Here is a 13,852-nt window from a genome sequence, read left to right as displayed (position 1 = left end):
ATTGTATTAACTATTTTGATTAGGTGTCTAGTGAAGTTATCGGGATAATGGAATAGTCCCGGTTGACCTTATACCGAAAATATTATGTCGGCAATTTCAATATGTATATAATATATTTACACGATGCAAGTTAATAAGTCCGCAAAGTCATGAAAGTAACTCGAATAAAGTGTAGTTGGACGCAAACTATTTGTGAACTAGCGCCATGATTATTATTTGACATTCGTTAGTATGAGAAAAAGTCCCTGGAGGATGATTTACAGTAAACTCGTGTTTTTTTCAATAAAAAAAAATGACCCAAACGTCACGCGTTGTTGGACATTTTTCATTTTTACTTATATTTTACAAAATAAACTCGCGATGTTTTAAAGGTTCATTTTATTGCGAGCCTAAAAATTATATCAAACAGTCATTTATTCAAAAATCATTAACAATTGTTAGTTATTGAATTATTCAAAATAAGAGTAGGTAGGAGGAGGTATCTACGTTTAATTAACTATGTTAATTCAAGTTTGATATTAATTTATTATTTTAAACTTAAATTATACCTCATTTATTTCAAACTGGTGGTTCATTCAGTATTTTATAATACATCGCTGTAAAACTAATGCAAAATTTATATTTTAGTTTACATTTCCACCTGGGTGGAAGTAGGTACTCTCAAGTCACGCAATAATCCGATGTTTGACTGCACCGTATAATTATTTCATCACTTGGAGAGCTTAATCTAAGATCATCAGCCCCCATCGAATGGAACTGATCGGCTCTTATTTCAATAAGTAGATCGTAAATGGTACCGTATAATGCATACGACAGATATGCCTCCAGACCTGCATGACAACTGGTGGATAGTTCCTATCTATAAATCCTTCGCAGATGATTTTATAATAATATATTATAGCCAGGGACACTTTTCACTAAGGTTCTACTCTAAACGGACGTTCTTAAATGGTGTAATAAACAACATCGTATTAAAATCGTTCATTACCGGTTGTACGGCAACTACGGATTGATGTTTTTCCATGTTGGGAGCAATTCCATTGACATTGTCCACCAACGCTGGGTCGCCGCCGTAAAAATGTGGAAACGACACTGCCACCGGTATATCTGTAAGGTAATTCACAGAATTTAATCGGCGAGTAAAATACATAAAAATAATAAAACGTCAAGATCGTAATAATAAGGAACTTTGCAATAATGCATTGATTTGGCCCCGGCGGAAACAACAATAAAATATAAACGTTACGCTTTTAATATATAATTTCCTCTCTCCTACTTTGAAAATTTCAACATTGAATCATTAATAAATTATAACCTAAATGACAAATTGACGGAAAAATGTATTAATAATGCATTGCCTTAAATGGTATATCATAATAATATATGACCAATCATGTTTTCATAAAGCTCTTTTTTGTTCTTTATCAATTTTAAATACAAACGAAAAGCTTTAATGGATACCATGAACAATAAAATATGTTATTATACCATCAAAAATAAAGCTACGACATACTTACCAACCGCCGTGTACACAGAGGGTTCAACTCCTTTCGAAATTTCACGAACATTATTAAGTATATTTTAATAGAGTGAAAGTGATTTTTTGCAATAAACGTCTTGCTGTATACGTATTAAAATGAACCACGTTTACCCTCCCCCACACAAAAAAAAATGTTGAATAATAATATATACGTACCTGTTTACTAATGCAGTAATGTTAAATATCACAACAAACATTTCTAATTAACATTATTATAATTATATATTATATAATATATAAATTACGTATTTAATATTTAACCAAAATAAGAAATATTAACAGTGACGTAATTAAGAGAGATGAGAGAGTACAGGTGGACCCGAGCCCGTTTGCTCAAGGGACCCGAAATAATACATTGTTTTTCTTTTAATAATTTAAAATTATACATTATTATACAAATTTTTAATTAGTAAAATATGCTACAATATTCTTAAAAAATGTATAAAATAAATTTTAGTAAGATGCACCTCCCCTCATACCGTACAACGTATAATGTCTGGCTGAGAAGAGACCGTTGAAAATTTAGCTCTCGATCCCAAATTTTGAAGTTACGCCACTAAATATTAATGCTAATTATAGCATACAATAATATAGTATTGTATACTTTGTAATATTAATAATAATATTATAATTAACTAATTAAAATGATAATGCAATAAGATCCGTACGAAATTTTTCACTTACTGTAGTAGCACGGCGATATGTCGGACAGTCCGGGTGGCAAGCACCCATCTTTCGGACAATAACATTTATTATCATCCAGAGAAGAATTAAAAACATCGGGCAAAAATTTGTATAAATAAACAGTGGGATACCCAACGGGCATATCGCTGGTAGAATTATAAGTCAGCGGCAATGTTCTGCAGAAGGCTTTTCGGTAAATTGGAAAATTCATGTCTTTGGTCAAGTGCCTTGGAAATAGTAATCCTTCCGATGATGCATTCAATGAACACTTATTCCTACGAAAAAAAAATAAAAAGGAAACACATTCAATTTAACATTTGATAATTAACATTATAGGTACGTCTTGTATACCATATTCCCACATAATAACTATACCAATCAAATACAACTAAATTCATACAATTATAATTACGAGTATAATATGTCGAGAAAGACTCCCACGGACAAATAAATAGTAAAATTAGTTTACATAAGGTATTTTATACTTAAATTTATTTTCTTTTTTTATACTTAAAGTAGGTTTGAAGAATCAAGGAACTGACTGAAATTTAATGTTCAAAAAATCTATTCAAATATTGAATTTATTCCCATTCAATTTGTAAAATGTGATTTCATTTTTTTTTTTTTTTTTTTTTTTTAAGAAATATGTTGATATAAAAAACCTTAAGAAAAAATTAACACATCTAGTTGTTAAAAAGTAGGCTACTTACCAATTTAGTTAAAGTCATAGCCAATTTAAAACATACGTAGGTACAATTAATATAGGTAGTATAAAATATATTCCTTTCTTTTACTATTAATCCATATTTTAACTTTTATTAAACATATATATATAACAATAAATATAGTAAATAATACATAACATCGTAAGCACAAAAATTCATAAAATGCTAAAAGCATAAATAATAAAGTATTGCAAATATAATAAAATTAATTTGTTGATACCGTGTAGACATAATTTAGAGTTTAAACGTAGATAATTTAGTAAAATTTTGGAATGGAACTCGATCCAACATCTAGTATTTAAAAATTAACCAAATGATTATCATATGATGAGCTTTCACAAGTTTTTGTACACGGAAAATTGTAAATGACAATACCTACTTTACTAATTTAAACTACCAAATTACGCGACACACGAACATTTATAATGTGAAAGGATCAAACTGTGCGTTTGAATGGAATATACACGTGATTTAATAAAATGTAAAGTTATCTCAACTCATTTAAAAAAATGAACTACCTCCCACTTTAAGTTAAACAAAAAAAGTTTGTGTTTATTTTTATACCTTAATTTTTTTTTTTTTTATCCTTATTATGCACTAGTGCATTTATAGATGTCACTTTGATAGAATTAGGCACTAAGGCTTAGTTTTTTAAATAAAATATATTTTTTGAGCTTACAACAACTTTTTTATTCAAATCTTTCTAAAAGAAAAATATTTGTCTAACGCATATCACCTCAACCCCACCCATTTCAAATTTTTGAAAATTTTCTTTACCAATATTTATTATGTAATTTATATGCATTTGTTGACTATTTTCATAATTTGTACGATCTTAGATTTCTCGTTATAAAACAAAAATTATGGGCTTAATTTGCATGAATTTTTGTACGTGTTTTCAAAATTTGTATGACCATCGTTCGGCGACATTTATATTAATATCCCGATATACCTAATTTATATTATCTCCAATTATTATGAAACGCAGAATTTTCATTGGACTCAATCTAAAATTATAAAACATTTCATGCACTACATCTATATTATAATACGTCTGTATTAATATTTTATAAAAATTTTAATTTTAATATCATGTGTACCACAATTATTAATAATCAAATACTCTTTAAATATCACTGGTAAGCACGAATTCAAATATCAAATGTGTCAAAAAAGCTTTTCACTCATTTCGGTTGAATCATTATTGTTCTAAACATTATAAAGTACAATATAATAATATATTATTCGACGTTGAAACTAATTCCCATAGACGACTAAAAATGTATGGAAAGGTTTTTTTTTTATGTTTTTTTTTTTTGAAAAAAGTTTTTTATTAACAAACCCCTACGCCCTCATTACTCATTTAAGTAACAAAATTATACTTTGTAGCACAATCGAGCAGCATTTGTTAAGGCTAAAATATGAATGATGAAATTCTTGGTCGATGACGATAAAGATCGTGACAGATGAAATTTATACGTGAAACTTTTTTTATATTTAAACTTGGTGGTGTAGGAACCAATATTGATGTCTCGACGACCGTCAACCGACATAGTAATATGCTTACATCTCATTAGGTGCATCGGCATTGGCCCATTGGTGTAAAATCGGTGATCCATTGAAGTTATCTATTGTATAGGGACGTTTTGTTTGCCGTTCCGATGGCACAGCCATTGTGATGACATTGGTTCCTTCATCCAACATCTAATAAAATATAAAATTGTCAGTACAAATCAATAAATATGTATAGGTTCATAACAAATAAAACATGTTATTTATACTCAATTAGTATGATATATTGGCATAATCAATGTCAACATTTTAATAACCAATAAGCAAACAAAAATATCAAAAGGTAGTCACTATAGCTAGATACTTAATATAGGCTGTAGGTATTCATACTAAGTATGCAAAGCAATACATTCCAGAGCACAGAGGCTCGTCTAAACATAGTAAAGAAAACCAATAAATTAATGAACAATAGTTTTCTATTTTCCTAAACCAGAATTTGCTCTTAACAAATTTTATTGAAAAAAAAACTTAATTTTAATTATATTTTAACTAACTCCTTTTTTTGAAGTAGGAAACCTATCTAGTGTTTCAAACATTTTAAGATTTTAGTGCGTTTGTTAAAACATACTCTTTAAATGCGTAAAATGGTCTAATAATCTATTAAGTATTAACATTATACAATTATTCTTGAAAACCAAAATAAGTGTATAAACTATATATTATACAATATGGTCAATATGTAAAATTAATTTTCATTTACTTTTCGTATTTATTAATATTTTTTATTAATTATCTAACCCCAAACTTGGAATTGAAAAAAAAAACATTATTTCTTAAATATTTTTATACATTTTACCTTAAATCATTTTATTAATTGTTTTCATTAGGTACAAAACAATTTAACTTTTCGGTATTACACTGTTACTATATACTGTGCACGTCATATTAATATAATAACTAATAAGTAAACAATACAATTCGATTAACCTAATATAATATTCTTATTTAATAATAATATGTGAGATGGGTCATGTCAATTATTATTTACACTCAGCTTTCGTACAAAACATAGTTTAATACATACTGCGCCTATAATTTTTTTATCGAAAACAATAAACCTAGAAATGTTACAATAAATTTGACTCAGACCTCGTGCGATGTTATTGTAGATTTGTACACCAAATTTTTACGATATTTATCTCGATACGTTTTTCATCCACTTCGGTACGCTGTATACACTTTTTCCGTAGTCTTATATAATATACGAGTACACCGCGAAAAGAGTAGAAGTGCTGTTATAAAGGCGACACCATCGTGATATTACCTATATACAGCGTGTAATAAAAATAACTGATACACATAATATCGGTTGCGGACGACAACCTTTATATAATATGTTTTATTTCGATCAATATTCATATTTCAATTTAACCATTATGGTCGTCGCCCAACAATTTTATTAAGAAATTAAAAATGTAAACGTTGATTAAAACAAAGTGTATTATACTCTACACATAATAATATATAGTTACAGTTAATAACATTCTACGTGTGTCAATTATTTCTGTTACATTCTGTATGCATATGGCATCATACCACAACACTCGTCGTATGTATACGAAATACGCGAGACTATGTGAAAATTATGCGACTTGGCGTGTGCGATGGTTATACATGTACCTACGTATAAATTTGCAGGTCACATTCAAGTGTGCGCGGAGACGACGAGTAGGCACTCACGCGGGACGCGGTCTTTATAATAATATGTTGAAATCAAAACCGTACGCGTGTAATCCGGAGTTAGGAAGAAGAGAAAAAAGTAAAATGAAAATTTCACAACTTTTAAAAAATATATTCTATAAGTACCGAGAATAAAAAAAAAACAACCCGAAGAATTCGTACGGGTGAAGTGCAATAATGCGACTACGATAAATCATTACAATATTTTATAGTTATAGCGCTATCGCTAAGAGTAGCTTTTATATGAATGAATACAATTTAAAAGTTTTGTTTTGTCGCTTCAAGCATATATCTAAAATACCGTTGACGATACCTTTCTGCAGTATTTTTGAATTATTGATAAATGACTATCTTCACACTGGCGTAATTGAAACTTGTAATGTAAACAATTTTGTTTATTATTCTTTAAAATTTAAATCATAATTCTTTATGTGCAACAAAACTTAAATGATTATTCGCTTTAAAAAGATGTATAATAGTTATCCATTCATTATTATTATTATAAATTCTGAGATTTTTTTTAAACGATTTACTGATGTTTAAATGACAAAAAATAAAATAAAATAAAATAAAAATGCACACTGTAAAAACAAAACAAAAATACGTATCAAAAGTAATTTTAATTTATTATTACTACTTAGCTAATTTAATTTATTTATTAAATACACATATTTGACAACCAATTTGTATAATGTACTGTAAAATATCAGATTAAAAAAAAACAAGTTTTTTATGATCTGATCAAGGCTATTAAAATAGTTCCAATGACCACTGTCAACTATTTTTTACGGAATTATAATAATTTATATACTTTAAAATAATTTAATATTGATACTTATTTGAAATTGGTAATTTAATTTTAAATTGTTTATTGTATTGTTTTGTTTTTTTTTTCACATCAATATTATTATAATAAATTAAAATTTAAGAAGAACTCATCATATCTATCGAAAATAAATTGAAAAATTGGTTTAATCTTGAGATTAAATTATCAACAGGATTTTAGGTAAGTAAGTTAATAATTTTTTTAGTGATTTTCTTAGAAAACCTAATGTGCCCACTTTAAAATCAGAAGATATTACTATCTTACCTAAAGAGGATGCGCTATCGGATTATTTCTATAATTTAAATTTTTACTGAACTGTTATCAAGATATTAAAAAGAATACCTTTTTTTTTTCCATTTGTAAGCTACCAATTCATTAAAAATAAATCCTGAGTTTTAAAGTTTTTAACTTATTTTATATTTAAACTATTAAAAAGACGTCTCACCGGCATTGTTTCCGTCTTACAATTGCGTATGCGTATAACATTGCAAATTTACGTTCAACGCCACACATTTAGCTATATTTTATTAAAATAAAATTGTCTACGTAACGTACTTAACATGTAAGGCGGAAATAAGATAATAATATGCGAGACAACATAATATGTCCTTTAAATATAAATTATACACTTTTATACATGCGCTTGATTAAAAAATTAAAAAACACACCGATTTATTCGGAGATAATAATTTATTATTTTGGGCGACCGACGTTAAAGTTTAAAATATTATATGTATATGGTAATATAATAGAAGTATCAACTATAACCAATAATAATTACCCGATCGAGTAGCCCAAATTTTGAAAAATTGATCCATGTGGGTAGCACAGTGCTGGCCATCTTCACTAACCTGTCGTCGTATCCCCAAAGGAATTCGTGTACAGACAGATTGAGTATCGGCTGTGAGTCCTGGTATTCGACCAACGAATTGAACACTACGTTTACGAACATCGGTGAACTCCGGAGCATCGAACTGAATCCCTATATTGAAACATAAATATATACGATAGTAGAAGTATAATATTACATGGTCGTGTATAGATTAAATGTCGATAACAAATATTATAATTAGAACGAATTAACCGCAAATGAATAAAACACATGTTATGTACACGGTTGACAAATCGTGCGGTTGTTAATACTATCGATCTGCAGCGACTTAGAATTTACAGGAAAACAACTTTCGTAGTCGTGCCATATTAAATTGCAGTTTAGATATATTTAAATATATTTAATATATTTATATACATATATTACCACATACTGTCTATCAGTATGCAATAATAAATAAATATAAAGTACCACCTGAAACACAGTATATTTTTTCCTTCTCTTTATTATAAGTCATTCATCAGTCATTCATCTACTCGTGCTTTTTGTAGCCCATTCTCAAGTCTTCTCATAATCCTATATCGAGGTTTGATTTTTCTATATAACCATGAATCCACTGGCATTATAGTATTATGCAAATGATTATCTGTTGGATGACAGTAGACACGGCAAGAAGTAACCCATGACAAACAGTAGTTACGCATGTTTTCACAAAAAAAAAAAAAACAAGTTTTAATTTTGTTTCTACCAAAATTAATATTTAACTCTAGACCTGATATTTAAAAACCTATTAGATAAACATCACAGATAAATCAACTATTATTCAACTCGAATAATCAAAAACTATTGGTCATAAGTTACATAATTTATTAATAATTATTACTGATATTGAATTAAAATAAATATAGAAATTGTGATCTGCATTACTGCAGAAACGTAATAAAAATATGATGATAACATTTATTCGACTTAGGTTTTTTGCTACATGAAAAATTGTCGTACTTTGCTTTAAATTAATAAATAAAAACGCTACAAATATATTAGTTTTTTTTGAATGAATGAATATTATCGTCTATTAAGTATTTTATAACGGCAAAATCTATATATTTAGTATTTATACCAATATCTGATGTGTTTAAGTTTCATAAATTAATATTAACCAACTATAGTATTTATTGATTAATCAGTGCTAACGTTGACATATATTTATCTATCGAATCGGTGTATTTCTAATAAGTTTTAAGAACCAGGTAAAATATTATTTTTGATAAAAACGAAATTTGTTTTTAGGATCTGCCAAATTCACTCGAATAATAATTTTCATTTTAGGCTTATACACAAATTTGAGAGTTTCTTGATAAAATAACTTGTTATTTTTAAACAATATTAATATATCTAGTGCTGCAGATTACGCACGTTTAATTTTTTGATACCAACTCATACATACATATTATAATATAGTTTAAAACTCGTTAATGCTGTGCATTTGCATTCAGTAATAATATAATGGTTTGTATGAATCGTATAAAAGCGTTGAAGGAAATAAACAAAATATATGAATTAAATAAAAAGTTTTTAAAAAATAATGTAGGTGCTCCAAATGCAAATTATACAAGAAACGCTGTGACATACTATATGGTTAACAGTGGATGGAACGGCGGAGAGGATTCCGTGGAAGATTTATTAATTTATAGCATAGAATAACACGGAATCTGCATACGCCTAGTAGGTACACCACTTTAAATTAGTAAATTTACATACGACTGACTGTAAAAAAAAAAACACGCGTATTATTGTATTATACCTCTAACAAAAATAATATAATACAATAAAATACAATAAGTAGGCGTATAATAAATAATAATTCTATGCAAACATTTTAGCATCTACTCCTCTTATATCATTAAAATGTTATCAAAAAAGCAAAATATATTAAATTATTGTGAACTTCAGCCTGCGCCACAATACAGAATATATTATATACGTTTATACGATATATTAATATTAAAATTAGATTTCTTAATAGATAATTGATAGTTAATTTTCAAGAACAAATAACCGCTTTACATAAAAATAAAACGAATTGATAAGATTTTCACGAATATTAAATCGTATAAACATTAATTCTATTATAGCTACTCGTTACTACCAGACATTTTTGCCAATAATTTCAGTATAGTATCTACTATTGAATATTTTTAATTTAGGTAACAAACGCGACTGATTATCGTTTAACTTATTCAGCCAACGAATTATGTAGATTTTATATACCTAAATACAATAATAGTAATCATGATTGATAATTTAAAATGAAAAGTTTGCAATACAATCATCAGGTATAATAACCGCGTATCATACCTAATAATCAAACCAAGAACTTATATACCTATTAATTGTACGATTATAAATAATAGTTAGAGATAAATAAATATTACACATTTTTGATGGACTAACTTATAAACGAAAAAAGCATCATTGAAACAGTCTATATACATTATATCGAGGGGTTCAATTCGTATGACGGGCGACCGTGTATTCGATCGATCATCGAAATACATTAATAAAACATAATTCCTGTTAAAAGAGAAAATAACATGTCTAATACCAATAAAGGGATGTTAGGAACGACGATGCGATCCTTTTCGGGATCTCCGACTGACGATTTAAGTTCGAAGTGTAGTTTTCTCCTTGGTATATACGTTACAGTGTCATTGCTGTGAAACGTAGTGTTCGTGTTTTCCAACTCCTCCCTGTAAGACAAATCACGGACGAATTATTATAACACTGAAATGTGAAAGTCGACAATGTATTTACATATTAAATTAATAAAGGTGTGGGGTGGTGTTGTCGTGTTGACGTACTATACAACACTGGTTTTATTTATTTATTTTTTGTACAATTCTTTTTTTTTTTCAATAAAATTATGATATTATAATAATATAATAAATATTGAATTTAAAAAAACAAGATCGTATTATTACTTTATTAACTATATAAATATTATACTATTTAATAATAAACTACATAATATTATGTTATTTTATAATTTATGATTAGTTCTATATAGTTTCACATTTTCAATAGTTTCACGCAAAACGGAAAATGAGCAGTAGTTCTACAGAATGGGTTTTTTCTGTACACGTATAATGACTACGACGAGTGTGTAGTAAAGTAATACATAGACATCATCATCGTAACATTATTATAATATGTATATTTCGATGACTGCACAAAACTAACTTATATAAATATGGTCAATCATCATAATCAAACATTCGTATATAACGGATTTGTAAAAAAAGGTATTTAACATAAAAATAGTAATATGCAATATATTATTATACCTACTTATTCTGAAATTAAGATGTTTTTCAAAAATTTTAAGTGCTAATGTATTTTGTTACTTAATATTTTTGCGACAGTTATAATTTATAGTGTTTTTGTTATGAAATTTCGTTCATTAAAAGTGATTGGGAAGTAATTAAATCGAATATGTTTTTTGAAAAACTTATAGTACAACTAAGTATCTGTCTCCTCGTCACTATTTATTATAATAAATAGATGCCCATGAATTTGACCTCCCGACATTGTTCGGTCGGTTTCAAAAAATAGGCAGTATTTCGAAAACTTAAGTATAAGTCATAAGACATATAAACATTTTATATTTTTACTAGTTTTTAAAATAAACACAAAATACGTTCCATAACGTTATAAATAAAAATATGAAACTTTATTGTACATACTTCAGCATTACTCTATATAGATTGCATCATATTTAATGCATATTTTTTTGTACTACAACCTAACCTAATTATTAACATTAACATGTTAGTAAATATTGTATGTCAAATTTGGATAGAAAACAGAATTAGACTTCACGCAAAACAATTTAACGATATTATAGTATGTACAATAAAAATCATTGTTGTTGACTATTTCTTACCTCCAAATCCTTAATCGCGTTAGTTGTTAGTTTTAAACATAAAAAGTAAACCCAACTAACCTGAACACAATACATATATTGTCTGCAAGTTTATACTTTGAAAATTAAAATTATAAAAGAAAAAAGTTCGTAAACTTGTCGTAGCTATGTTATGGTGGTTTATAATTAGATTTTATGAAACGGCTGTGTTTACTACAGCCTGAATTCAAATTTTATTTTTAATGCGGTTTTCATAAGCGTGTTTAATATTTAATATTTTTTAGAGAACATAAATCAAAACTCTAGAAATAATCAATCAATAACTGTTTTCGGAAATCGGGTAAGTACACATTATAACGTCAGATAGAAGATACGCCGTATCTGGTTTTCTTATAGGTCATACCTACCTTGTGATTGTTTGACTCGTTTATGATAGGTACGTATTTAAATTTTAAATTGCACGCACGTGTGCAATAAATAATAATAAATCGAGAATCGTCACAAACAAAACCAACGAAACCGAGTCACATTAGAAACGCCATACGGACTTGACGCCGGTTTACCTTCTAACGGGCATGTTGACCAAACATTGAACGTCGTTAATTAGACATCGGAAGCAATTACCCGAAATCAAAATTCTATTACCCGTGCGTGCGTATACGGTGCGCAGTTAGTAAGCATGGAGTATTTATTAATAAATATTAATTATTGTAATTCTATAACCTACGACGATTGTTGAGTTTAAAATAATTATAATATATTAACTGATGATGTTTATGATCTTATCCGTAGACAAGCGTATCCAGCGGGCTAAACCGGATTCGAGGCTCGAGCAGCATTAATCGTCATAATTTATCAAATTGTACGACATACTGAGGATCCCGCGGATTCGAACCACAACACGTCTCTGGTAACGGGCCAATAAGTACACAAAACCATTACATTATCGAAGAAAAAAATACCCTCGCTGACTTCTGTACATGCAATAAATTATAATATCGTTATTGGTGTATTTGTTTTTGTTTACAGCATAATTTTTGTACGAAAAAAATAAGAGAGTCCGCATTCGTTTGAAAAATATTATATCAAGTATTCTTATAATACTCGTACATAGGTAATAATAACACACTCTCTTGGATTTGATCGCACAAATCGGGTTCGCGGGCAAATGACAATGTGTCGTTTATACTGTTGTGTTTCGTATAATATGTATATATTCTGATACCTAGCCTACTTTAAACAACTTAGAACCCGGGGCTCGGTTAATCCGAAGTACAGTTGTTTTTAGAGAACGTGATGTTTGCACCGGCCAACTGTCAAAGAATGTTAAACATTCAGAGGTTAAGTGAAACTCACTGAGTAGGCTTCACTTCACCCCTATTATATACGTATACGTATAGACGTGAGGACGTTTTATTATCAAAGCTTCTGCTGGGGAGCGCTAGCATGAAAGTGAAATATTAAAATGGCTCGAGCGGGTGCGATGCGGTGAGGAAAAAATAAAAATAACAACCATATATAATATATTATTATACGCGTAGGTGTAGATACGAGCAGCGGCGGCAGTACCTGTACTCAGACCCTCTGTTTCGGGATATAAATAAATTATAATAATAAAATGCGAATAATTCATATGATGCGCGTACATTATATATTACTCTAGGGCCATTGCCTATCGCGTATTTTAGTTTTATTACATCACAAAATTCCAAAGCAAAGTGTGCAGCGTTGAATAGCGTCCCGATAAATTCATCCAGACGAACGAAAAAGTTCATGTACCTATAATTATTGCCATCTCAAATCAATTGATATCAATTGATATTATATTATATTTTTCACGTAGGTATATCATTTGACATGATATATCGTAGAACAAATTTTGTATTAATTATTGCCGTATTTTTTTGATTATAAATCAATCTTAATCGTATATAATTACCAATAGTTAAATTATAAATTTAATTTAACTCAAAAAAAATTTCATTAATTTTTCAGATATTTTAATTATAAATATCTATCAATGACTAAACTTTGGAGATGCTCAATTTTTAAAATAAAAAAGTAAGTATCT

At 28.3% G+C, this 13,852-nt stretch overlaps 1 protein-coding gene across 3 annotated transcripts in view; it reads right to left on the bottom strand.

The window, feature by feature from the left end:
* LOC114124524 (scavenger receptor class B member 1-like) overlaps window positions 1-13,852 on the bottom strand; it is an 86,307-nt gene that overhangs the window by 13,262 nt on the left and 59,193 nt on the right. For all 3 annotated transcript variants that reach the window (XM_050206195.1, XM_027987804.2, XM_050206196.1), the window contains exons 4-8: window positions 10,465-10,609; window positions 7,809-8,009; window positions 4,517-4,653; window positions 2,225-2,499; window positions 989-1,107 (exon numbers count right to left, since the gene is read on the bottom strand). In XM_050206195.1, coding sequence (XP_050062152.1) covers window positions 989-1,107; window positions 2,225-2,499; window positions 4,517-4,653; window positions 7,809-8,009; window positions 10,465-10,609 — 877 coding nt within the window. The remainder of the gene's footprint in view (window positions 1-988; window positions 1,108-2,224; window positions 2,500-4,516; window positions 4,654-7,808; window positions 8,010-10,464; window positions 10,610-13,852) is intronic.

The sequence above is a fragment of the Aphis gossypii genome, chromosome X (genome assembly GCF_020184175.1).
Source record: "Aphis gossypii isolate Hap1 chromosome X, ASM2018417v2, whole genome shotgun sequence".
Lineage (NCBI taxonomy): Eukaryota > Metazoa > Arthropoda > Insecta > Hemiptera > Aphididae > Aphis > Aphis gossypii.
Note: the sequence above shows the minus strand (reverse complement) of the source record. Positions and strands in the feature narration are given on the sequence as shown.